At 40.5% G+C, this 27,591-nt stretch overlaps 1 protein-coding gene across 1 annotated transcript in view; it reads right to left on the bottom strand.

Moving 5' to 3' along the window:
- CDYL (chromodomain Y like) overlaps nt 1–22,358 on the bottom strand; it is a 193,210-nt gene extending 170,852 nt beyond the window's left edge. The window contains exon 1 of the mRNA XM_005305978.5: nt 22,039–22,358. Within this exon, the coding sequence (XP_005306035.1) occupies nt 22,039–22,062 (24 nt within the window). The 5' untranslated portion in view covers nt 22,063–22,358. The remainder of the gene's footprint in view (nt 1–22,038) is intronic.
- Between the last annotated feature and the right edge of the window lie 5,233 nt (nt 22,359–27,591).

The following is a 27,591-nucleotide window of genomic DNA, read 5'->3' as shown; positions in this document are numbered from 1 at the left end:
GGTCCCTTCCATGGGGTCGTGGTCTTGGATACTGGCTTGGGAGGGTTGGGAGGGTACTTCAGTCAGGCTGAGAAAAAGATCCTGGCTCTTGGGGAGAACGGAGTGCTGGGTGCTCTCCGCAAGCTCGTCCTCCTCCTCCGCCTCTTCCCCGTCCGTAGAATCCTCAGGTGTAGCTGATGAGATTATCCCCACCTCGGAATCCACGGTCAGAGGTGGGGTAGTGGTGGCGGCCCCCCCCCCCTAGAATTGCATGCAGCTCAGCGTAGAAGCGGCATGCCAGCGGCTCTGACCCAGAGCGACCATTTGCCTCGTTTGTTTTTTGATAGGCTTGTCTGAGTTCCTTGACTTTCACGTGGCACTGATCTGAGTCCCTATTGTGGCCTCTCTCCATCATGCCCTTGGAGATTTTTTCAAAAGTTTTGGCATTTCGTCTTTTCGAACGAAGTTCTGCTAGCACTGAATCCTCTCCCCATATAGCGATCAGATCCAGTACCTCCTGTACGGTCCATGCTGGTGCTCTTTTTCGATTATCGGCCTGCGTGGGTTCCTGTGCTGATGAGCTGAGCTATCTGTGGTCACCTGTGCTCTCCACGCTGGGCAAACAGGAAATGAAATTCAAATGTTCGTGGGGCTTTTCCTGTCTACCTGGCTAGTGCATCCGAGTTCAGATTGCTGTCCAGAGCGGTCACAATGGTGCACTGTGGGACAGCTCCCGGAGACCAATATCATCAAATTGCAGCCACGCTAACCCTCATTCGAAATGACAATATCGATTTTGGCGCTACTCCGCTCATCGAGGTGGAGTACAGAAATCAATTTAAAGAGCCCTTTATTTCGAAATAAATGGCTTCGTTGTGTGGACGGGTGCAGGGTTAATTCGATTTAACGCTGCTAAATCCGAATTAAAGTCATAGTGTAGCCCAGACCCTAGACAAGATAATGGAGACAATGGGGGGAGGGATAGCTCAGTGGTTTGAGCACTGGCCTGCTAAACCCAGGGTTGTGAGTTCAATCCTTGAGGGGGCCACTTAGGGAATTTGAGCAAAAAATCAGTACTTGGTCCTGCTAGTGAAGGCAGGGGGCTGGACTCGATGACCTTTCAAGGTCCCTTCCAGTTCTAGGAGATAGGATATCTCCATTAATTTAAATTTATTTAAAATAGATACAGGACTTGATCAACAAAGAATTAATGGAGGATAATATAATTAATGCCAATCAACATGAGTTTATGGAAAATAGATCCAGTCAAACTTTTTTCCCCTCAAATGAGATTACATTTTTGGTTGATACAGGTAATAGAGTTCATGTAATATACTTAGACTTCAGTCAGGCATTTGATTTGATGATGCATGACATTTTGGATTTAAAAACTACAATATAAAATTAACATGGCACATATTAAATGGATAAAAACTGATAGGTCTCAAAATATAATTGTAAATGGGGAATCATCATAAAAAAAAGTGTGTTTCTAATAGGGTCCTGAAGGGATTAGTCCTTGACTCTATGCTATTTTACATTTTTATTATGACCTGGAAGAAAACATAAAATTATCAGTGATAAAGTCTGCACATAACACAAAGAATGTGTGCGGGATAAAAAAAATCAAGAGGACAGCTAAGAGATACAGAGTGATCTGGATCATTTGACAAACTAGGCACAAGCAAACAATATGTGTTTTAATATAGCCAAATGTTAAAATATACATTTAAGAATAAAGAATGTAGGCCACACTTCCAAGATAGCAGCCTCTATCCTGGCAATCAGCCACTCAGAAAAAAGACTTGGGAACATGGAATATCAATTGAACCTGAGTTCTCAATGCGATGCAGTGGTCAAAAGGGCAAATGTGATCCTTGGATTTATAAACAGGAGAATATCAAATAGGAGTAGGGAGATTATATTACCTCTATATTTGGCACTGGTGCATCTTCTACTAGAATACTGTGTCCAGTTCTGGTGTCCATAATTCAAGGGAGATGTTGATAAATTGGAGAGGGTTGAGAGAAGAGCCATCAGAATGATTAAAGGATTAGAAAACACACTTTATAGTGAAAAACTGAAGGAGCTTAATCTATTCAGTTTAACAAAGAGAAGGTTGCGGGTCAATTTGATCAGTCTTAGGTCATGTCTACACTACAAAATTATGTCGACCCAACTTAAGTCAGCATACAGCCACCGCAGTTATTAAATCGCTTGTGTGTGTGCACACACTTGGCTCCTTTTGTCAGAAATGCACATGCTCACCAGGAGCACTTGTATCAATTGTATTGTCAGTGTGGGGCATTGTGGGATGACTCCTGAAAACCAGTAACAGTCAATGTAAGCAATGCAGTGTCTATACTGACACTGCATCCACCTACTTACATCGACCACACCTCTATGCTGCTCGGGGAGGTGGTGTTATTAAGTGGACGTAAAGAGGCATTTACGCTGGTGGGAGCCAAATTTAAGTGAAGACATTTCCACAGCTAGGTTGACGCAAGGCAGCTTACATCAACCTAACCCTACAGAGCAGGTAGGTACCTAGGTGGGAACAAAAGTTTGAAAATGAGTTGTTCAATCTAGCAAAAAGGTATAACATGATCCAACTGCTGAAAGTTGAAGCTAGACAAGTTCAAATTAGAAATAAGGTACAAATTTTTAATGGAGGGTAATTAACCACTGGAAAAATTTACTAAGGTTTGTGTTGGATTCTCCATCACTGGCAATTATTAAAATCAAGACAGGATGTTTTTCTAGAAGATATGCTGTAATTCAAAACAGGATATAATTCAGGGAAGTTCTTTGGCCTGTGATATGCAGGAGGTTAGACTAGACTAGAGGATGACAATGGTCCCTCCCGGTCTCAATCTATGAACCTATGACTTTTGAATGCTTGACTCTGCAACCTAAGTAATGGTCTTTTAACATATATATATTTTTTAATGTAATTTCAAGAGTGAGGGGGACTGAGAATGACAGACAGACTTGCATGAGGACTCTTCTGAAAAGCTCATAATTCTGAAATTCACAGGCATGTCAGTTTCAAAATTATACTGCAGAAGCAATGCAGTCAGACTATGTTGCTCTGCAGTAGCTTAGGGCTTGTCTACACTTGGAAATTAACTGAAATAGAATTCCAGAATAATGATTTTGGTATGAATTCTAGTGTGGACAATCTCATTCCACTTTGGTAATGGATTAAGTTAAATTGGGGGAGGGGGCAACTTTTCCTCTGGAATAACCATTTCAATAAATTTCCTAGTGTAGACATACCCTTAGTAAATGTGGTTGACTTGTAGGCAACAACTGGAAATCACCCATGTTGAAAATATCAATCCCTTAGTTTTAGTGCTGTTTGAGTTATAAGTATCTAAACATAAAAGGTTTTTTTTGTGTTGTATTCTTGAACAAAACCTCTGAACTACTGCAGAGTAAACATTATAGAATAACCATGTCACAAGAGACTAACAGCAGTTTCAATTGCACTGAATTACTTTTTATGTTTATAATGACTAAAAAAAATGTCAGATACACAGTGTCAAGGAAACTATTGTTTAAATTGTTTTAATATGATCTCCTGAGATGTTTCTCCAACATTAGTAACATTCAGAATAAGTTAAAATTTTCAGTTGACTTCCTTGAATATTAGAGATAACACACATCTAATCTTCAACCTTCCCACTGAAATATGAATAATTAAAACAAAATATCACCAAATTTAATACAGGTAGATACTAAGGCTTGGTCTACACTACCAATTTATGATGGTATCACTATGTCGCTCAGGGGTACGGACTCCCGGTGTAAAAAGCACTATGTTGCGCTTCTCCTGTCACCAAAGCTGCCGACTCTTGAGGAGAAGAGTAACAGAACACCACTGGCCATCACATACAGCCCCCAGCTAAAACCTCTCCAGCGCATTATCCACAATCTACAACCTATCCTGGAAAATGATCCCTCACTCTCACAGACCTTGGGAAGCAGGCTAGTCCTCGCTTACAGACAACCCCCCAACCTGAAGCAAATACTCACCAGCAACTACACACCACACCACAGAAACACCAACCCAGGAACCAATCCCTGTAGCAAACCTCGTTGCCTACTCTGTCCCCATATCTACTCTGGCAACACCATCAGAGGACCCAACCACATCAGCCACACCATCAAGGGCTCATTCACCTGCACATCTACTAATGTTATATATGCCATCATGTGCTAGCAATGCCCCTCTGCCATGTACATTGGCCAAACCGGACAGTCCCTCCGCAAAAGAATAAATGGACACAAATCGGACATCAGGAATGGTAACATACATAAGCCAGTAAGTGAATACTTCAATCTCCCTGGTCATTCTATTACAGATTTAAAAGTCACTATCATTGAACAAAAAAACTTCAGAAACAGACTTCAAAGAGAAACAGCAGAACTAAAATTCATTTGCAAATTTAACACCATTAATCTGGGCTTGAATAGGGACTGGGAGTGGCTGGCTAATTACAGAAGCAGCTTTTCCTCTCCTGGAATTGACACCTCCTCATCTATTATTGGGAGTGGACTACATCCACCCTGATTGAATTGGCCCTGTCAACACTGGTTCTCCACTTGCGAAGTAACTCCCTGCTCTCCATGTGTCAGTATATAATGCCTGCATCTGTAACTTTCACTCTATGCATCTGAAGAAGTGAGGTTTTTACCCGCGAAAGCTTATGCCCAAATAACTCTGTTAGTCTTTAAGGTGCCACCAGACTCCTTGTTGTTTTTGTAGATACAGACTAACACGGCTACCCCCTGATACTTGAGGAGGTGGAGTATTTACACCGATGGGAGAAGCTCTCCCAGTGGCATAGGTAGCATCTTCACTAAGCACTGCAGCTGCGCTGCTGAAGCACTCTACGTGTAGAGAAGCCCTAAGAAGACGTTAACCTTCTATGTTTCCAGACACTAAGTTTCCCCAACTACTTTAGTATGTGCTTTTAAAGGCAGGGGAATGGTGCAGAGGGCTGAGCACACCTTATTATTTAGTGATTGTAATTACCTTAATTAAATAATTGTACACTACAAAATTATCCATATTGATAGATACAGATGTTCGGGAAAAAAAGAAGTGCAGAACACCATCTGGGCCTTACCAAGGAAGGAAAGGTGCACTAAACCCACAGCACAAGAAAGGGAGACAAATTTCAACCTCATTAAGAGGCAATTAAACAAATCATCTTGTCTCACTTTCTTCCAATGGGCTGAGTTATATACACATGCATGCATACACAGGAAGAAGCATTCATTTTATAGTGCACTGTAAGAAACAATTCCAAATAAATCATATTAAGATTAGATTATAGCAACAGTACACAATCAGACCTCAATAAGCACCAATCACAACAGTACACAATCACCACCACTTAAAATGTCATTTTGTAGTCACATTGCACCTTGCAATAATATCAAAGAATCATCTAAATCCATAATGCTGTCTACTAATATATGCAATTTTAAATGCTAGGATGAACAGTTTCCTTTTAATACCATACATAGCCTTTGAGGTTGTGTCAAAACATGGCAAACATACCTCTTGAAAATAGAGCCTCATCTGTCTAAAGTTTGTTAATTTTTTTAAACTTGTAACAATTACACCGCTCCCTCGATATAACGCGACCCGATATAACATGAATTTGGATATAACACGGTAAAGCAGTGCTCCGGGGGAGGGGGGGGGGGCTGTGCACTCCGGTGGATCAAAGCAAGTTAAATATAACGCAGTTTGACCTATAACGCGGTAAGATTTTTTGGCTCCCAAGGACAGCGTTATATCGAGGTAGAGGTGTATGTTAACAAGCACCCTAGTAATTTGAATAACGTTAACATGGAAGATAATATAAAGAATTTTACAAAACGTTAAATTGAAAGAAAACGGTACTAAAGAGAAGTGAGAAGAGCTATACCAGTGTCCAAAATCCATCTGTCCAAAACTCAAATATAAAACTTTATTAGCTTTCCAAGCCAAAGTGCGAGTCACTTAAACTAAAAAATTAAACCCAGAAGTTCAAAATATTAGAATAAAGCTTATATACATTTTAGATGTCTAAGGTAGTGCATATAAGAAGAAAATAAGATGTTCAAATGCTATATATAGCAGAACATCTTAGCAAAAAGGAGGACTCTATTTAAATTCTATTTTTCAGTAAGCTACTATCTGAAACTGGGAGGAAAATATTTGAAACCTATGTATAAATTCCAAACTACAAATTCCTTCTGGAGGCATGGACCCCTGCACATCCAAGAAAACAGGGGTTAAACTTAAAACAGAAAGGTACAGTTACTACTAGAACTAACCTCTGACTCCAAAAAAAGCTTTGCTCACTCCACATGTAGAGCCAAATCTTGCCTTTAGTTACACCCATGTAAACTCATTGACTTGAATAAAGTTTCTCGAGTGTAACAGAACAGAATATGGCCTATGCCCAGCAATAAGACATAAAAAGGATGTCTATTCCAATTAAAAATGAGTAAGTAGCAGAACACACTATGCTTTCTGTGGGATTCTGCACAGAAAATGCAACCAAAACAGATTCTGACAATCCTGTGAAGAAAAGCTCTGTGCAGCTCGAAAGCATGTCTCTTTCACTAACAGAAGTTGGCCTAATAAAAGGTATTACCTCACCCACTTTGTCTTCCTAAAATCCTTTGGCAGACACATCTACAACTAAAATATTAAGACCTACTTTGAACTTTTTACACTGCTTATAAAGTAAATAAGGCTAGATGCAAAAACTGAGGTGGTTAAAATTAGCTATACAACTTAAATACTGCCGCTCACATTGCTACACAGGAAGAATTCCTCTCCTGGTCAAAATATTTGCCTTTTCAATTAGCTGAACTATCAGGTCACCTGCTAACAATGTGGATTCTTTCCTGTCTGGAAGAAATGTATTGTCATCTCCCTTAACAAATAGCACCATATTGTTCCCAGCTGGTTACTAATTTATGCAATTGTTATGAGAAAATGTTTTCTAAATGATGTGCAGAAGATGTACACTTTGGTTGGGGTATTACATTTTCTTTCATTTGAATACACACACACTATAAAATGCACACCCAAGTTTTTCCTTTCTCTATCTTATGTGATTGCTGTGTATATAGAATGCTATATTCAAATATATTTTACACATATACACCCCTTGACTAAACCTGGATGTGTTAGATGCTGAAAGCACCTTGGCCAGTGTTGGTAGACAGCCTGTATTTTTCATAGGCTCATAAATTTTAATGCCAGAAGGGACTATTATGATCACCCAATCTGTCCTTCTGCATAACAAAGGATACAGATTTTCACCCAGTAATCCCTGCATCAAACCCACAGCCAATATTTAAATCAAGATTTCAAGCAATAGAGAATCTAGAGAACCACGTCCCCAGGTATACTGTTCCAATGGCCAATTACCCTTCTTGTTAAACATTTTCACCATATTTCTAGTCTGAATTTGTCTATGTTCCGCTTCCAGCCACTGGATTATGTTATGCCTTTGTCTGCTGTATTAAAGGGCTCTCTGGTATCAGAAATCATGTCCCCACGTATAGGCCATGATCTAGTCACCTCTTAACTTTCTCTTTGTTAAGCTAAATAGAGGAAGCTTCTTCTTCAGTCTCTCAGTGTAAGGCAGATTTTTCAGATTCTTCTTCTAGTTCTTTTCTGAATCCTTTCCAATTTGTCGACATCCCTTTTAGATTGTGTCACCAGGACTGGACACAACAGTCTAACAATGGTCAGACTAATGCTGTAGACTGAGTAATAACATCATCTCCCCATTTCTAATTTAAAAAATCCCTGCTTATGCATCGAAGGATTGCACATGCGCTCTTACCCACCAAATCACATGGCAACCTCACATTCAGTTGGGTTTCCATCATGACCCCTCAATTCTTTTTTGAGTTAGGGATTTCCAAATACAATCCCTCATTTTATAAGTGTGCCCTACAATCTTGGTTCCTGGACACATGACCTTCCCTTTAGCTGTATTAAAACACACATTTGAATGAGCGCAGATTGCTTTTTTCCAGTTCTCTGGAACTTTCCCGAATATTTCAAATTTTGTTAAATATCAACAATCAGAGCTTCAGACTGCTCCTCAGCCAATTTTTAAAACTTTTGAATGCAAGCTGTCTGGTCCCGTAGATTTTAAAGTGTTAATCTTTAGCAATTGCCGTTTACCATCCTCCCTAATTACTGTTGGAATATAAATTATTTCCTTACCACTGTAAACTGAATACATCTAGCTTCTTTCTTAATGCAAAACAAAAATATTTATTGACTACTTCTGCTTTTTCTGCATCACTGACAATTTTATCATCCCTTTCTAGCAACAGACCTACACCATTACTAGGATTTCTTCTATTCTTGATATAGTTTTTAAAAAGCCCTCATATTGTCCTTTACCCTATTGGCCATGGATTTTTCAATAATTCCTTTCACTTCCCTTATCAACCGTCTCCAATTCATGACTGCTCATTTATAGCCATTGTTGTCACCTACACGGTTTGTATTTGTTATAGATGATTTTATTTTTCATTGCTGTTTTCACTTCGCTTCTTACTCAGGGTGAAGACTTCTGTTCTGATAGCAGAATCGTGGTTTTGGGACCTCTTATAAAGATTTTTTTTTAAATCTCCCAATCATCCACATTTAAAATTTAAATAAAATCAATTTTGTCCATTGTTGTATTGTCAGCTTCTGGAAGTTGACCCTTTTTTAAAAAATGCCAGGTGTGTGTGTATTATATATATATATATATATATATATATATATATATATATATATATATATATATATATATATATATATATATATATATATATATATATATATATAAAATTAGTCAGGACTAGTTTCTCTTTGGACATAACAAATGTAACTAGGTCATGATCACTTTTATCTAGGCAATCACTAATTTTTCATTCAGTAATTTCTCATTAGATTTCATCTTTGTCAAAATGAGATCTAATATAGAATTACCTCAAGTAGGATGTAATACTTTTTGTGATAGAAAATCATCAAAATTTTAGAAACTCCACAGAAGTTTTACTACTACTACTTGTGGTTCATCCTGTTTGCTAGTTTGATTTGGTAGTCTATAATGGATTCCAAACAGGACCCCATCGTGTGATTTGTCAGAACACTGATCTATAAGCAGGCCAGCTCCTGCATTTCTGAACTGTCAATTATTCTAAAGCACGTAATGGTAGTTTTGATATAGAATACCACCTGCTCTGTTTCTGTCTTCTGTCTTCTTAAATAGGGTGTGTAGTCAGAGATTTTAACATCCCAATCATGTGAATCCTCCCACCATGTTTCAGTAATATCTATTGTGTCAAATTTATTTTTTTAATAAATGAGCACTTGAAATTCTTTGTATTCATTACTCAGGCTTCTATCATTGGTACACTGGCAATTAAGGAATTTCTTTTCTCTACATCCCTTGAAACCTTGATTCTTTCCATTCATGAAACCTTGAGCCTGAATTATATTTTTGCCTGGTGTGACACAGCAGTGACCATTTCAAGACCACAGATCCAGAAATTAGTTCTACACAACACTGGAAAGTTGAATATCGCTGGAAAGCTGGGTTTAACATATTTTTTATTCTGGGGCTTCATGAAAAATCAGAACTTCAAATCACATTCTGAATACAATAATCCGAAGCTCAAACTACCAAAATGATGCTGGAAATGAATTGGAGGGGAAAACACAAGATGGTAATTAGAGCTACTTGTTTTTAGAATGTGGATCTACCCTGAAAAGTGAGTAAAAAAAAAAAAAGCGCATCATGGGATTCCACCTTCAGTATTTATCAATGATTTCCATATCTAAGCATGCCTAGCATTTAAGTAAAAATGTGTTTTGAAAAACTGTCACCATGGCCAATTCAGCTTCGGCTTGGAAAACCAAGCTGGGTACTTTCCATCTTGCATATCACCACCTGTAACAGAGACTCTATCGGGCAAACTGCACCATTAGTTACACCTGTGCAATCCAACAGTTTTCACCTTGGGTTTGCAGAGGTTTCTGAGTTCATAACTGGAATATAGTAGGATTTCACAGATCTGCAAAATTTATATTTCTGGTAATGTTCTCCAAGATGGGGAAAATCCAGAACTTTTAATAAACTACATGATTACCATGCTTTAAACTTTATTTTCTAAAATGTTTATGGTGAATTAATATTAATTATGTGTATCTCAATAGTTTCACACAAAATTCAGGGAAATGTTAACATTTATACATCTTAGCTCTGAAAGAGTCAGAGACACATGAGTCCTGAAAGTTGCTGAAAATTTCCCACTGTCACATGAAAGAGTGAAGTTATAGTGAAAGAAAAAAATCAGACTTAAGGGGGAAAATACAAGTCCACTTCACTGGGATGTGTAGTTCCTCTTGAACGTGCACTGCTACTTGTGATGGCACCATCAACATGGGACTCAATGTCCTCTCAGATTTTGTTGGGAGTTAGAACTAGTTGAGGGACAAATACTAACTTTTCTTAAAGTTTCCCAAAACTATTGAAGTTTAACCAACATTCAACTACAAAGAAAGATTTAAAAATATCAGTTAAGATTTTTTATCTCTTCCCAAGGCAAGGAAACATTTTGGTGGGATTAGGATGAATGCATTCATGATCCATTAATTTTTCAGTAAGTTTCAGCACCACCAGCTCTACTCAATTGCATTCATCCACTAATATCACCCACAGTCTCCAGGACCATGCCAGCAGTGGATAGAAGGGTGGATCATCCTGCACCAGATGAGTGAAATAGAAGGCATGGTCATTTGCCTTCATGGCAAATACCTAATTTCTCAGTGGCAGAGGGGGAGGAGAGAGAGAAAGGTAGGGAGGAGGAATTTCTGTTGTGGCTTGTGCTTGGGATACAGTTTCCTTGCATGTGACCCAGTCAATCTGCCTCTGTACACGTGCATACATATACCATATTATTATTATAAATGTGACTGGTAGCACTGCCTATAAGGTTGCCCAACACTTCCCATTATTAGACCGTTTTCAGTTGCTGATAACTTTAACTATTGGACTGAGACATTCCAGGCAAGGCATCTACATCAGACTGATTTGAGGGGGGAAATTTCAGACAAAACAGCTCAGCTACTTCCAAGAATGAGTCTGAGGAAAAATATATTGTTTTGTTCTGGTGAGGTTTTCTTTGAAAAGCTCTAGTAACCCCAAGCATTGGAACAAGAACTTGAAATTTGGCAGTGGGATAGCCTGTGGAGCAAGGATGTACCTTTTGCCATCCCCATGAAATTCCACCCAAATTTGGCCAACTTATAATTTTCTGAAAAACTGCAATTTGCACTTACTCCATAGAGACTTGATAGAGCTTTGTAGCCTCATTTCCCACAGATTCCATCCCCACCAAGCATGCTCCAACCAATGGCTGTAGGAGGCCTAGCAGGACTTTCCCTATAATTACAGTTCCTGATTACACCAGGGCAAGTCCAAGCCCAAGAAATGAGAACAGGGAGCCTGTCTCTCTTGTGCTCTCAATGACCTCCTCCTGTTGATGACCAGGTAGCATGGAGGAGGTAGCTGCCTGAATCAACTGCAGAGAAGACAAGAGTCAGACCCGAATTGGGGGTGGGGGGAGGAAGGGGGAGAATTGGCTGGACAAGGAAACTGGGACAAGAAGCCAGGAAGGGGTGGATTAATTATGTGCAAATTGGCAAGATTTTACTCTACTATACTTGATAAACAGGTTTTAGGTGTATGGTTTTGAAAACATGAAATAGTAGGTCTTTAATATCACTATTTTTCTGCAGTCATGGACATAAACTGCCAAAGCAAACAACTTCTTGATGCACCGACTTCCATATTTCAACAATCTTTCTGTCAACAGCCTTAGAACACCACGTCCCAAAGAAAAGTCCTTCAACACTTGAATTTATATCTTATTTCTTAAAATCAAATATTTTGTTAAGAAATTGAAGCCAAATAAGAGCATACCTTGAGAGATACAATGAGCACAACATGACAGACAACAAAATAAAAACAAAATCCTGCAATATGAAGTAAAAGGCTATCTTTCTCACATAAGTTTTGCCAAGAGACATTTCTCTTACATGAGTAAAATACATTTTTATACTGATCCTTCAGAACAAAAAGATAATTATTTGCAATTTGTACCTTGGAATGCAATTCCCTTGTTCATATTGATCATCTGTAGCTTGGATAAAAATACAGCTTTTCAACATATTTATTCTGAAGCCATGCCTCCAGAAAACCAGAAGACGTTACAAAATTTTTAGAAGCCCACAGCTAGTGTCTTATCCAAGTATTTCCCATACTACACAAAAAAAGCATACAATGAACCGTGAGGATGAAAATTTCACTGCATCTAGTTTGTTTTGTTTTTAAAACATGTTTCCAATCAGAAATCAAATTCTTTCCTGATCAGTGATCCAAGACAAGCACTTGAAAAAACACACTGGCCCTGAAAACATTTGTACTGGTCTGCCAATGTGTTCCAAGTCCTGGCTTCTGTATGGCAAAAAAAAATGACATGACTTTTTTTCTTTTTAAAACCCAAACTATAACAAACAAAGTTAATTTTTCATTTATCATTGTAGGTAAGGAAGACTAATTTACTGAAATATAAATAATAAAATCGAAGTTTATGGTTATCTACTATAGTGGTTGGCAGTTTCAAATACCCAGTAATAGATTCTGGAATTCATTACTACAATTTGCTTTACTGTAACCCCATGACCTTTTTCTTTCATTTTCTGATAGACATTTGTATGTGCTACACCAAAAGTCTGGTCATACAAGACAGCTAGATCTTATTTTGCTATACGGATCACATATACTAATCTTGTCTCAATTGCAAATTTTACAAGTCTTCACTGGGATTGTGAAGCTCTGCCCCTGACTAGGTCACTGGCCGGGAATGAACCGAGAACATCTGCATCTAAAAGTGTGAACCTCTACTGCTTCAGCTAAAGGAGCAAGGATGAAATCTTGGTTCCATTGAAGACAATGACAAAAATCCCAATGACTTCATTAGATCCAGAATTTTATCCCAGATCTATTAGCTCAGAAGCAGTAACAGACACACAAACCTATATGTGGTCTAGTCTAGAGGTGGACAAGTGTTATTAGCATTGAATACAATTGTGCAGGATCAGCTTCTGCAGTTGCATGTAGTTAACAACTTTAACAAGCAGCAGGCCAGAATAAAATCCAGCTCACTCTCTTGCAGCTGTTTTGATTCTGTAGGGCTAACTGGAGGAAAAGTTATTCCTGCCACTAAAGCAAGCAGCTATTACTTCAATAGACAACATATCTGTTATGAAGGTTTTATCATATTAACTTATGTAACTACTTTTCATAGGAGAACAACACTTTTAAAAACAAACAAAACACACATCTAAAGCCACAGAACCTTGTTTCACTACAGTCAGCACATTACAACTCCAGAGTCTTTGTTTTAAAACGTTTTTATAATTTAGGCTTAATGTAATCTCAAATGCATACCTATATAATATTTTTATGGACAAATTTTTGCCGAGATCCATCAAATATCTTATAAAAGGTGTTTTAACTGGACTTTAAATCATGACACTCTCTACAAAAGCCAAATCTGAAATATGCCATTAAATAAGTGATTTACACAAGCTAGTCTTATTCCAGAAAACAACCGCTTGTACAACTGTTGATTACTAAAATAGTAAAAAGAATTTACCTTGTCTGCAAAAAACAAACAAAACAAAACACACAATTCTGGATACCAGAAGCATAAAAGAAGTCATGTGGTTAAAAAAATTAGCGTTTTCCCCACACAATATTTCAGAATAGTCCTGAGAAAAACTTAAATGGTCTCAATGTGTGTCTCAAAAGCAGGGAAATCTGGAAGTTAAGATGTTTCTTATTTTGAGTTTTGTTTGTTTGTTTTTTTAAAAGGGACTGCATAGCTGTGTACTACGTAAATGTGGCTGGGCCACTTAAATTCAAAGCAACATGGCCTTGAGGCAAGGAGAACCCTGACAGTCATTAACTCATTTTATCATTATATTTTATACAACGGGTTTTAAAATGTACAAAGTGTCACTGAAACATCACAAACAAATTGATAGTTACAGTAATTACTTTGTTTCATTATTCAAGAGAAGTAGACACTTAAAAAAGGTATTGAGTGAATATGCAAGTGATTTTCTTTCACATTTTATACTAACAAAATGGCTATAAAAATCATTAAAAACAGAAACCTACCTTAGGTTAAGAGAATAGTTTTCATTAATATCCATATGTATTAATCCATCTTTACAAACATCTAATGCAAAAGAGCTACAGTAGATCACCTCTAAAGAGGCACATGCAAGTGTATTGAGAATGTTTACCAAAACAGTAAATACTGTTGTCTTCATAGTATATTGGCCCAACCTGCATCGGAAAGTCTTATGCTAGTTTTGTTTTTCTATTAATACTGAAAACAGATCAAAGAATACCAAATTGTTCTGTAAATATTAAGAAAAGTCCATCAAGAAAAAAATTTACACATAAAATTAAGTGTTATGGCTACTGAAACTACATTTGATCATGAAAGATACATAAATGACTAACAATATTCTAGGACAAGATAAAGTGTGTACAAAATTTAAGACTATATACCAAAGGGAAACACTGGTCCATCTTTAGTATTAATTAGCAAACAAAAAAAATGTTTAGTGACATTTTACACAGTTAAGGCAACGCACAAGCTATTCGACAAGATTTACATGCAACAGCAAGTGCCAAGTGAACGGGGGTGGAGGGAGTGATAATAGAACCAACCTATAAAAAAGGAGATACGAGTGAGCACAAGAACCACAGAGGAATCATCTGATTGTGCATTCCAGGAAAAAGCATTCATTCCCCTCTGCAACGCCCTGGTGAAGAGGTATGTGGAAGCAGGACTTACAGAGGAACAGGTAGGATTCAGACCAGAATGAAGTATAACAGATCAGCTATTTTTGATAAGACATATATTGGAGAAATATATAGAACACAACCAAACCTGTTACAACAATTCTATAAGACTTCAAACAGGCTTTTGGTAGCATTTTGTAGAAAGGGTAATGGCAAATCTTAAGAATGTATGGCATCCCTGAGCTGAAATTGATCAAGTCAATAGAAAACATCTACAGCAAGACCAGGAGTGTGGCAAGAGTAAACAAGAAGCTGAAGGATTGGTTTAGAATGACAGTAAGGAGTGAGACAAGGATGCATATTATCGCCAGATTTATTCAACTTGGTATTGGAAGCACTACTGTCTGTAGCACTGAGAGATGAAACGAGACGAGTTAGGCTAGGAGGGAGGACAGTGAATAACCTTAGATTCACAGTTGATATTGACCTCATAGCATTGACCAAGGAGGATTTACAGAGAATAACCTTGTTCGGACCCATCGTCGCTGTGGAATTGATGGACAGGAAGCAAAGAAAGAGAAAGAAGAGAAAAAGTGACAGTTAAGGTTGTGGCAAGACATCTCATTCACCCAAAATCTTAAAAGCACAGAAAATAAGACATTAAGGGGAAAGGTCTGTGCATTCCTTTCCACCCTCATATTATTGGCAGTGTGGTAGGCAACATACCAACACTCCATAAGGTTTTCACTTCCATCTTGACAAGATATCCAAAAGCAATACATAACCCCCCCATCCCATCAATTTGCATTCTAACATAAAACCTTAAGAGTGACCTTATATGCTTTTATATCAACAGATCAGCACATCTGACTGCCACACATTCAGAAAGTTATTTTGTCTTAACACCGTTGAGGTAAATCTTAAGGTTTTGTTTGAGTGCAAATTTGCTGAGGTTTGGGTATGTTGTGCTTTTGGATATCTATTTACGATGGAAGTGAAAGTCTTACGGAGCCTTGGAGTGTATCATCAACAGTGCTGCAGGCAACTGGGGGGGTGGGCGTGGAAAGAAACACACAAGTCTTTCCCCTTCACCTTAAAAGCATGGGAAAATGTTCAGTGAAGATGGGGTATGTCCAGCTGCAACCTTAACTATCACTAAACATAGGGTTTTTTTCCCCACCCCTAATTTCCTAGGGGTTGTTTGGTTTTAGGTACACCTTTGGTGTATCTCAATCGATAGCTCCCAAGAGTCAGGGAGAAGCAGAGCTGCATCTGTCTCGTAATCAGAGAAAGAAACTGAGCTGCTGAAACTGCTCCTGACTAACCCTCCTGAAGACCATGACAGGATGTGATGTGCTTTAGTAAATAGTGTGTCTCTAATATTTTATTCTCATTGAAAAGTTAATGCAAGTAAGTATAGCCACAGCAACTCTCCATGATAAAATAACCTATCAGCTGGAATGAACTTCTGTGAAGAGTCTATGTAATCTGCAAGCATCATGGCCACCATCTTGACCAACACTGAACCAGTGACCTCTAGAACAAAAAACATGGAGCCCTTACAACTTGAGCTAAAGAGCATGAACAGTCACAGGCTCACATGCCCTGTGGACTGGGCACAAAGAGAGGCACATAATACAAATTAGGGGGTAACTAAAGGAAAATGTGTGACAAAATAATAAAATGTGAAATGTGTACTTTGGCTATACATATCATGTACAGATTAACATTGTTTTCAAGTACAAAAACTGTTTTAACATGGTTTTTCCATTTTGTGATTCATATGTAACTATACCACCCTCCCACAGAGCAACAGCAGGATTTGAATCCCTCGACCTTCAGAATCCTAGCTTAGGCCCTTACTATTTGAGCCACAGAAGTAACTGCTAGTGCCTTTCTGGGCTAGCTACTTGAGAGCATGGCACACTTTCACAGTGGGTTGCAAAACAATTTAGTAGTCAGCAGTAGAATATTGGGGAAGAGGAATCCTAGATTCCATGCTTTGTTCTGGGAGAGGAGGAGTGTGAATTATAGTGGTTAGAGATTGGATAACCCAAACTGGTTTAGCCACTGTGTGGTGCAGTAGATAAGATGCAGGTTTGTCATGTTAGAGATGTTACTGTATACACAGAACCCACATTGTGTAGTTATTTGTTAACTTACTTTAAACAAATGGGAGGGAGGAGTGGCTCTTCCATAACTATTTTTTAGGTTGGCTATCTACAATAAGGGTAGTTAATTACATAAGAATTTAAACAGCACTTAGAGGTGAAATTTGAACACCTTGTGTCTTCTTTGCAAGCTTGGGAATTGTTCCGCTAGGCTACAGTGGTATCTGATTAGTTGGAGGATGGGAAAACAAGTCTCTGCCCCCCTTGGAAGTGAGAAATGGCAATTCCATCACAGCACATTTGTTGTCAAATAACATTTGACTGGTCTGTCGTGGTGCACCATTTTGCCAGTATGGCTAGAAGGTTGTAAACCACTTTACAGACAAACAATACCTAACTGATATTCTAGGAATCAGCAGATGTGGAGCAACAATGTGGCGAAAGGACAGGTGCCAGAATACTGCTTGCTAGAGGGGTGCAGAGAAAAAAGTGAGAGACACTCCATTGAAGAAAAAAAAAAATCACCCAAATGGGGGATTGTAACTCATTCTCACTATCAATTCATTTTTCATCAAACCACCAAGAAAAATGTCAGTAGTACTCAAAGTTTATATTGTGTGTTTTGGTTTTTGCCATTTTCATGAGATTTTTTAATAATATAAGAGGTTTAAATTTCCTGATAAAACAGATCGACTTGGACTATGGTCCAGATACCAATGCACCACAATATATGGAAAGCCCCATGTGTTGAAGTAGGTATTTCCCATGGAGGAGAAAAAAATTTGAAAACACTATTTTGGAAATAAGCATATGAGCAGTAGTCCTCTGTAGTCCAAGTATATTTTATGCTTAGGACCAAAATTGTATGCAGTGTGTGATTTTTCAGAGATTTTAAGGCTAGAACGATAAGAAATCATATAGTCTGACCCCTTATATAACACAGGCCATAGAATTTCATCCAGTTACTCATGTAATGAGCCCCAACTTGTGATTTCACTAAGCCTGTGCAGATTTTTACTTTTTTTTTTTTTTTTTTTTTTTTTTAAGATTACATATTGTCTTTTTAAGCGAAGTCTTACATATGTTCAAGAAATATATTAAGGATGAAAACATAATTTTAAAAGGCTCCTGAATATTGTTCTTTCCTTACTATAAGCATGAAAGTCAGTCTGAAAATGTGGACTGCACTGGCAGAAATATGTAAAGCTTTAATATTTTTAATGGAAAAAGACTTGATAGATGTTAAGACATATGACGATCAGGTTTACGAACAATGACAAAGTGAAATACAAAATGAAAAGCAGGAATGTTACACATTGGTTAAATTCGGGTGGATTTGGTTTCTGTTGCTTCCTGATAAAACCCAAAAGCATTGGCTTAACAAAAGCAAAATCAGACCTGGACCATGTTTACTCATTAAGAGAAATTCATCCGATGGGACAAATCAAAGAGCTGTAACATCAACAGAAATGTTTATAGGCAGAATAGAAACAATTTGTATCTAATCACACTACAGTCTCCAAAAGCCACAAAATAATTCACATCACTTCCACTGCACAAAGTCCACTGCACAAAAATTTAGAAACAGTGTTTTCCAAACCCATTGCAACAAGTGGGGGGGGGGACGGGGGGGGGGGGGGGGGGGGGGACTGCCTACTAAATGCCAGACTTTTGTTGTTGTTATTAAGCTAGCTGTTAATATGCAATTGTACCCGAAACATTTAAATGGGATAACCTTCATGTTTCAAAAACAAATCTCTCACACCACCAACTATTTGGAATTATTTTAATCCCAATCACCACTACAGAGCTCTGCCAGAAGCGGTTAGGCAAACCACTATGAAGTACTTGCAACTTGCTTTGCAGTTGAGCTGTCTGGATAATTTGGGATCACTAGTTCCCATGCTGACCCAACAAAAACTACTGATTATCATCTTGCAATAGGCAGGTGTCAGTAAAGCAATGAAAGTTGGTCAAGGTCTTTCATAAACATTGAAGAGATGAGAGTGAAATAAACCAAACTAGAGGAGAAACTAGCCCTAATCTTTGCTTAAACAGCTGCAAATATGCACAGGAGTTTCTAAAAGGTAAGTGCATTGGGAGGGTGGTGGGCAGGGGAGATGCCATAAAAAAGAGCAAGTCAAACCCTCCCATGTGGACAAATTTGGGAAAAAGTGAGAGGAACCTTTCCGTCACTTGTCTTGTCCACCAAGTGCCCCAGGTCCATCCCCAACTGTAATATCACTTGAAAAATTAGGTAAGGCTTTTAGAAGGAAAAACACTCACTTGTCGCGACCATGGATACAGTCAAGATCACATCTTTGGTTTATTGTCCAGAAGAGAAGAGAAAAAATAAAGCAAAAAAACCAAAACAAAACACAACTGATCTCTGAGGTCTCTCCTCAATGAATGCTTAAGATTTTCTTCTGATCATGCATTCTTTCTTGAGCAATTAGTTACCATTAAAAAGGCCCCTATAAAAGCTCATGAACTAACAATAGATAGGATCCACAGCTTATCCAAAGTAATTCTTCCAAAGTTTTGGGGTCTTTCAAGTTGTCTGCGTTTGAATTACAAATCTTGACCTATAACCATTCTTCCGGTCACCAGAGAAAATATTCTCAATAACAAGAGTAAAAAAATAAATAAATAAAAAGATCCTCCAATACAGTGACTGAATGGCCAATGCTTCTGAATTTTTAATCTTACTTGCAACAAAATTCTCAATTCAGGTTTCTATTTTAGAAGAACCGAGGTCTTTTGACACCAGCATGTTTAACTGTCATTGTTAGACTGATTAACATTCTCAGATATTTGAGTATCATCTCTTGACCAAAACACAGGATTAGACTGGAAAAACAGGGCTGTAATCACACTTCATAGAGCATGATTTTGGACTTCTTATTACTGAATGCAAAGAATCATATAGCGCCTTAATTAAAAGATAACTCACAAAAAAAGCAAAAAACAAAAATTAGAAGCAGAGTTAGAAGTACTCATTGTAGTTTAATGAGTTCCATTCAACATCTCATCTCTTCTGATGGTTCAGCATCAGGGACTGGTGGCACAGCCATGCAAATTCCTCCTCCAGAAGAAACTTGGCAAAATTGAACAGCAATTTTGTTTTTAAATTACAAAAATCAGTGACAGTTTGTCCATTTATAAGTCATACAAGCTTTAAAATAAAAGTTTAGTTGCCTTATGGATACTCTGCACTTGTATAATTAAAGAATTAATTTTATTTTTAGATTAAGAATGACAAAAAGTAATCCATAATGATATGGTCCAACCACTTTTGGTGCTTTGAAAAAAGCAGGCTTTTGAGTAACAGGTGGAATAACTAGACTGCTCAGAGGACTGGCAATGAGATACAGAGTCTTTCACTTAAGACACCATTTCAAACACATTGTCTAGTGACCAAAATGTATTACTATCATAGTGGAGCTCAGTGGCCCACTTGGTATGAATTTGTAGACTGGATGCAATTCTTAGTAGAATGCAATGGAAGGAGCAGGGGAGGTTGGTTGATTTTGACACCTATTAAAACTGGTACTCTATATGACAGTCTCAGACATCAGATATTGGTATCAGACAGGATACCAGATTAGAAATGCTTATGCTCCAAAGAGGACAAATACTGTAATGAGAATAGAGTCTAAGGGCCCAATTCCGCAAATCCTTTTACCAGCAGAACACCCACCAAAAATCAATGCAAGTTTTGCACATAGAGGATTTCCCAAATTGATCCCTAAATTTATCTTCTTACTTCTAGAAATGACCCCTTCAAGTCTCAGTTGAGCCACATTAATAAGGTGGAAAAACTTGCAAAAGCTATTAACTATGATTTATCTGACTTGGGAATAGAGGCCTTTGGTTTTCTGGTCTACCAATTCAGCACCACTAAAGCTCACTTATAAATTTAAGTGGACACAAGATACTTTTCATTGGTTTCTGTGTGTCTATTCTTCCATCATTGCATATATGTAATTCTATTAACGGGCAATTTTTATATATACACCAGCAGGAGAAAAAAATGTCTTTCTGTGCACTCTTCTACAACTGATCTCAATGACACAAAATTCCAACCTCTGGTTACAAATAGTCTTTTTTTTTTTAAACCTGCCTTAAAATGTATTCTCCCAAGAGACAAAACCATTGTTGTCTCAGGTGAATACATATTTATCAAAGAAATCAGAATGGCTCCAGAATAATGACTGTTCTACACTCCCAAGGATGGCTTCTTGTAAAAATAAAAACAAGGAAGTTAAATCCAAGAGAAACCATACTGCTTTTCAATTAGTGTTAAGGATGTAACATCAAAAGACAGGAAATTTAAAGTTAAGGCTATCATCTCATCTCATCCTCTCCTCACCCCAAGCCCCCAACTCATGCCATGACTGCTCCCTTCAAGCACTTCTCAAGAACCCGGTGAATGATGGTGTGTCAGAGGCTTAACTTTGGCTCTCATGGCTTCTCTTACAACCTTTAACCTTCTTGTTAAAGCATGTTGGGATGAGCAGTTTAAATTTTAATATTTTGCATCACCTGAGCTTGCTGCATGGCCAAGGCACAGGGTGGTACTTCGATACACACATACACACAGAAGGAAACCCCCTCCTCCCCCAACACATGCCATAACTCGGCTTTGCACACATTTTTGCACACTACCAAGCGGCACACTTTTGTGTTGCACTCTAAACAGGGCGCTGCTGTCAGCGCGACTCCCCACCATCCAGCAACCCCCGCCCCGTCCTCCCGCTGGAGTCAAAGTGTTGTTGGGGGAGCACAGGCCAATGGTAACACTCTACCGTCTCCTCCTTTCAGTCATATTTCCGTCCTCCTCCAGCAAAACTGGGGAGGAAGGCGGCGGGTGGGGGAACCCTGCACCCGCCGGGCCCTGCAGAGAAGGGGCAGCAGCAGGAGCAAGTGTGGTGACAAGCCTGCAGTGTTTCAAACAGCCCCGAAATAAGGGCGGGGGGTCGGGCAGTGTGTGTACGGACGGGGTGGGGGGCAGGGCTGGTGCTCTGGGTCATTACCTCGTAGAGTTCCTCGGAAGCCATGCTGGGGAGTCTCACAAGGTGGAGTTGGGGGCTGGTTTGGAGATACTTTGTTTCAGTTGGTGTCTGTGTGGCCTCCCTCCTCCTCCTCCTTCTTCTTCCTCCTCCTCCTCCTGCGCGCTGCTGCCTCTCGCTCCCCGGTGCAACTGGCCGCCGCTCCCCGCACGAAATGCCAGCGCTGCTGCGGCGGCGGGGGCTGCGCGCAGAGCAGCTGCGCAACTCGCTCGCACACTCACCCGGTCACACTCACACACACTCACCCACACGGCGGCTCCCCGCACCCCCACCCCTCTGTCCCCGGCTCGCTCCCCAGGATCACTAATCGAGCGCAGAGAGAGCGCCACACGCAACCCGCTCCGGCTCGACTTCAGCCGCCTCTCGCACCATCCTCCTCCTCCTCCCCCCTTTGATCTCCCATTGTCTGCGCGGCGGAGGGCACCGCGAGGCGGCGGCGGGCGAGAGGCGCGCGAGCTCCCTGGCCGGGCGCGGCACGTCCTGGCAGAGCGGCCATAGGCTGGCTCCGCGCTTTGAGGCGCCTGCCTGGCTCCAGCCCTGGAAAAAATGTGTGTGCCCCACTGGCACCGTCCTGGGGAGGAAGGGACGGGCCGGGCAAAGGGGCCGCCACACTCAGCCAACCTGGGAGATGAGGCAAAGCCATGTGGGGAGTCCCAGAGTTCACAGGAGACGGGATCCCTGCTAAACCCTCTCGCCCTCCTATCCCCACCATGAGCTCCATCCACCTACTCACCATCCTTCTCCTACCCATCCCCACCATGATCCCCCTCCTCCTACCCTTCCCTACCATGATCTCCATCCACCTACTCATCCTCCTCCTTCTCCTACCCATCCCCACCATGATCCCAATCCACCTACTCATCCTCCTCCTTCTCCCCATCCCCACCATGATCCCCATCCACCTACTCATCCTCCTCCTCCTACCCTTCCCCACCATGATCCCCATCCACCTCCTCCTCCTCCTCCTCCTACCCATCCCCACCATGATCCCCATCCACCTACTCATCCTCCTCCTTCTCCCCATCCCCACCATGATCCCCATCCACCTACTCCTCCTCCTCCTCCTACCCATCCCCACCATAATCCCCATCCACCTACTCATCATCCTCCTGTTCTTTCTACTCATCCCCACCATAATCCCTGTCCCCCTATTCATCCTCCTCCTGTTCTTCCTACTCATCCCCACAATGATCCCCATCCATCTACTCATCATTCTCCTCCTCCCCATCCCAACCATGATCCCTATCCAACTACCCATCCTCCTCCTGTTCCTCCTATACATCCCCACCATGATCCCCATCCACCTATTCATCATCCTGCTCCTCCTACCAATTCAAACAACGATCCCCATCCACCTATTCAACATCCTCCTGTTCCTCCTACCCATCCCCACCATGATCCCCCATCCCTTTACTCATCATCCTCCTGCTCATCCCCACCCTCATACGCATCCACCTACTCATCCTCCTCCTGCTACTCCTACCTATACCCACGATAATCCCAATCCACCTATTCATCCTCCTTCTGCTCCTCCTACCCATCCCCACCATGATTGCCATCCACCAAGTCTTCATGCTCCTGTTTTTCCTACCCATCCCACCATAATCTCCATCCATCTATTCATCATCCTCCTGCTCCCCCAACGCATCCAAACCATGATCCCCATCCACCTATTCATCATCCTCCTGCTCCTCCTACCCATCCTGACCATGATCCCCATCCACCAACTCTTCATACTTCTGTTGTTCCTACCCATTCCCACCATGATACCCATCCATCTATTCATCCTCCTCCTGCTCCTCCTATCCATCCCCACCGTGATCCGCAACCACGTACTCATCATACTCGTGCTCCTCCTACCCATCCCCACCATGATCCCCATTCACCCACTCCTCATCATTCTGCTCCTACTACCCATCCCCACCATAATCCTCATCCACCTACTCATCCTCCTCCTCCCCATCTCGACAGTGATCCCCATCCACTTACTCATCCCCACCGTAATCCCCATCCACCTACTCAGCATGCTCCTCCTGCTCCTCCTCCCCATCCCCACCATAATCCCCATTCACCTACTCATCATTTGCCTGCTCCTTCTACTCATTCCCACCATGATCCTCATCCACCTATTCATCCTCCTCCTACTCCTCCTACCCATCCCCACACTGATCTCCATCCACATATTCATTATACTCCTGCTCCTCCTACTCATCCTGACCATGATCCTCATCCACCTACTCATCTTCCTCCTGCTCCTCCTACCCATCTCCACACTGATCCCCATCCACTTCCTCATCCCCGCTATGACCCGCATCCACCTACCCCTCCTCCTCCTACTCATCCCCGCTAGGATCCCCATCCACCTATTCATCATGCTCCTTCTGCTTCTTCTACCCATCCCCACCATGATCTTCATACACATACTCATCATCATCATTCTCCTCATCCCCACCATGATCCCCATCCACCTACTCATCCTCCTCCTACTCTTCCTACTCATCGTCCTCCTGCTCCTCCTACCCATCCTGACCATGATCCACATCCACCTTCTCATCCTCCTCCTCCTGCTCCTTCTACCCATCCCCACCGTGATCCCCAACCAGCTACTCATCATCTTTCTGCTGCTTTTACCCATCCCTACCAGGATCCCCACCCACCTACTCATCATCCCTCTGCTTCTCCTACCAATCCCCAGCATGATCCCCATCCACGTACTCATCCTCCTCCTCCTCCTCCTCCTTCTACCCATCCCCACCATCATCCCCATCCATCTACTCCACATCCTTCTGCTCCTCCTACCCATCCCCAGCATGATCCCCATCCACGTACTCATCCTCCTCCTGCTCCTTCTACCCATCCCCACCATCATCCCCATCCATCTACTCCACATCCTTCTGCTCCTACCCATCCCCAGCATGATCCCCATCCACCAACTCTTCATCCTCCTGTTTCTCCTACCCATCCCCAAAAGGATCCCCATCCACCTACTCATCATCCTCCTGCTGCTCCTACCGATGCCTACTGTGATCCCCATCCACCTTCTCATCCTCCTCCTCCTGCTCCTTCTACCCATCCCCACCTTGTTCCCAATCCAGCTACTCATCATGCTCCTGGTCCTCCTACCCAACCCTACCAGGATCCCCATCCACCTACTCATCATCCCTCTGCTCCTCCTACCAATCCCCACTGTGATCCCCATCCACCTATTCATCATGCTTCTTCTCCTCCTACTAGGGCTGTCAATTAATCGCAGTTAACTCATGCGATTCACTAAAAAAAATTAATCGTGATTAAAAAAACGAATTGTGATTAATTGCACTTATAACAATTGAATACCAATTTAAATTTATTAAATATTTTTGGATATTTTTCTATATTTTCAATATTAATTTCAGTTACAACACAGAATACAAAGTGCATAGGGCTCACTTTATATTTATTTTTGATTACAAATATTTGCACTGTAAAAAACAAAAACATTGTATTTTTCAATTCACCTCATAGAAGTACTGAAGTGCAATCTCTTTATCGTGAAAGTGTAACTTACAAATGTAGATTTTTTTTTATTACATAACTACTCAAAAATGAAACTGTGTAAAACTTTAGAGCCTACAAGTCCACTTAGTCTTACTTCTTATTCTGTCAATCGCTAAGATAAACAAGTTTATTTACATTGACAGGAGACAATGCTGCCTTTTTATTTACAATGTCACCTGAAAGTGAGTACAGGAATTCACACGGCACTTTTGTAGCTGGCGTTGCAAGATATTTAGATGCCGGATATGCTAAACATTAGTATGCCCCTTCATGCTTTGGCCACCATTTGAGAGGACATGCTTTCATGCTGACGATGCTAGTTAAAAAAATAATGCATCAATTACATTTCTGACTGCACTCCTTGGGGGGAGAATTGTATGTCTCCTGCTCTGTTTTACCCACATTCTGCATATATTTTATGTTATAGCAGTCTCAGATGATGACGCAGCACATGTTCGTTTTAAGAACACTTTCACAGCATGTTTGACAAAATGCAAGAAGGTACCAATGTGAGATTTCTAAAAATAGCTACAGCACTCGACCCAAGGTTTAAGAATCTGAAGTGCCGTCCAAAATTTGAGAGGGACGAGGTGTGGAACTTGCTTTTAGAAGTCTTAAAAGAGCAACACTCTGATGCGGAAACTACAGAACCCAAACCACCAAAAAAGAAAATCAACCTTCTGCTGGTGGCATCTGACTCAGTTGATGAAAATGAACATGTGTCAGTCTGCACTGCTTTGGATCGTTATCGAGCAGAACCCATCATCAGCATGGATGCATGTCCTCTGGAATGGTGGTTGAAGCATGAAGGGACAGATGAATCTTTAGCGCATCTGGCATGTAAATATCTTGCAACGCCAGCTACAACAGTGCCATGCAAACCCCCGTTCTTACGTTCAGGTGACATTGTAGACAAGAAGTAGGCATCTCCTGCAAATTGTAACCAACCTTGTTTGTCTGAGTGATTGGCTGATCAAGAAGTAGGACTGAGTCGACCTGTAGGCTCTAAAGTTTTACATTGTTTTATTTTTGAATGTAGGTTTTTTTGCACATAATTCTACATTTGTAAGTTCAACTTTAATGATAAAGAAATTGCAGTACAGTACTTGTATGAGGTGAATTGAAAAATAATTTTTTTTTACAGTGCAAATATTTGTAATAAAAAATAAATATAAAGTGAACACGGAGCACTTTCTATTTTGTGTTGTAATTTAAACTAATATATTTGAAAATGTAGTTAACATCCAAAAATATTTAAAATAAATGGTATTCTATTGTTGTTTAACAGCGTGATTAATCGCGATTATTTTTTTTAATCATTTGACAGCCCTACCTCCTCCCCATCCCCACCAGGATCCCCATCCACCTACTCATCATCATCCTGCTCTTCCTATTCATCCCTACCACAAGCCCCCTTATCCACTCATCATTTTTCTGCTTCTCCTACTCATTCCAACCACAATCTCTCTCCACCTCCTCCTCCTGCTCCTCCTATCCATCGACACCATGGTCCCACTGTTCCTCCTTCCCCTCCCTGCCATGAACCCCTCCACCTATTCATTATCCTGCTCCTCCTCCCCATCTGCACATAAAAGCATAGAAATGTAGGACTGAAAGGGACCTAGACAGGCCATCAAGTCCAGTCCCCTGCATTGAGGCAAGACTAAGTATTATCTAGAGTCTGACAGGTGTTTGTCTAATATGTTCTTAAATCTGCCAATGATGAAGTTCTGGTGCTTAACTACCCTTACAGTTAGGAATTTTTTTCTAATGTCTAATCTAAATATCCCGTGCTGCAATTTAAGCTTATTACTCTTGTCCTGTTCTCAATGGATAAGAACAACTTTTCACCTTCCTCTTTATAACAACCTGTTACCTACTTGAAGACTGGTATGTCCCCCCTCAGTGTTCTCCAGACTAAACAAACCCAGTTTTTGAAATCTTTCCTTACACATCATGTTTTCTAGACCTTTAATCATT

This window comes from Chrysemys picta, chromosome 2 (genome assembly GCF_011386835.1).
Source record: "Chrysemys picta bellii isolate R12L10 chromosome 2, ASM1138683v2, whole genome shotgun sequence".
Classification (NCBI taxonomy): domain Eukaryota; kingdom Metazoa; phylum Chordata; order Testudines; family Emydidae; genus Chrysemys; species Chrysemys picta.
This window is presented reverse-complemented; position numbering and strand designations above follow the sequence as displayed.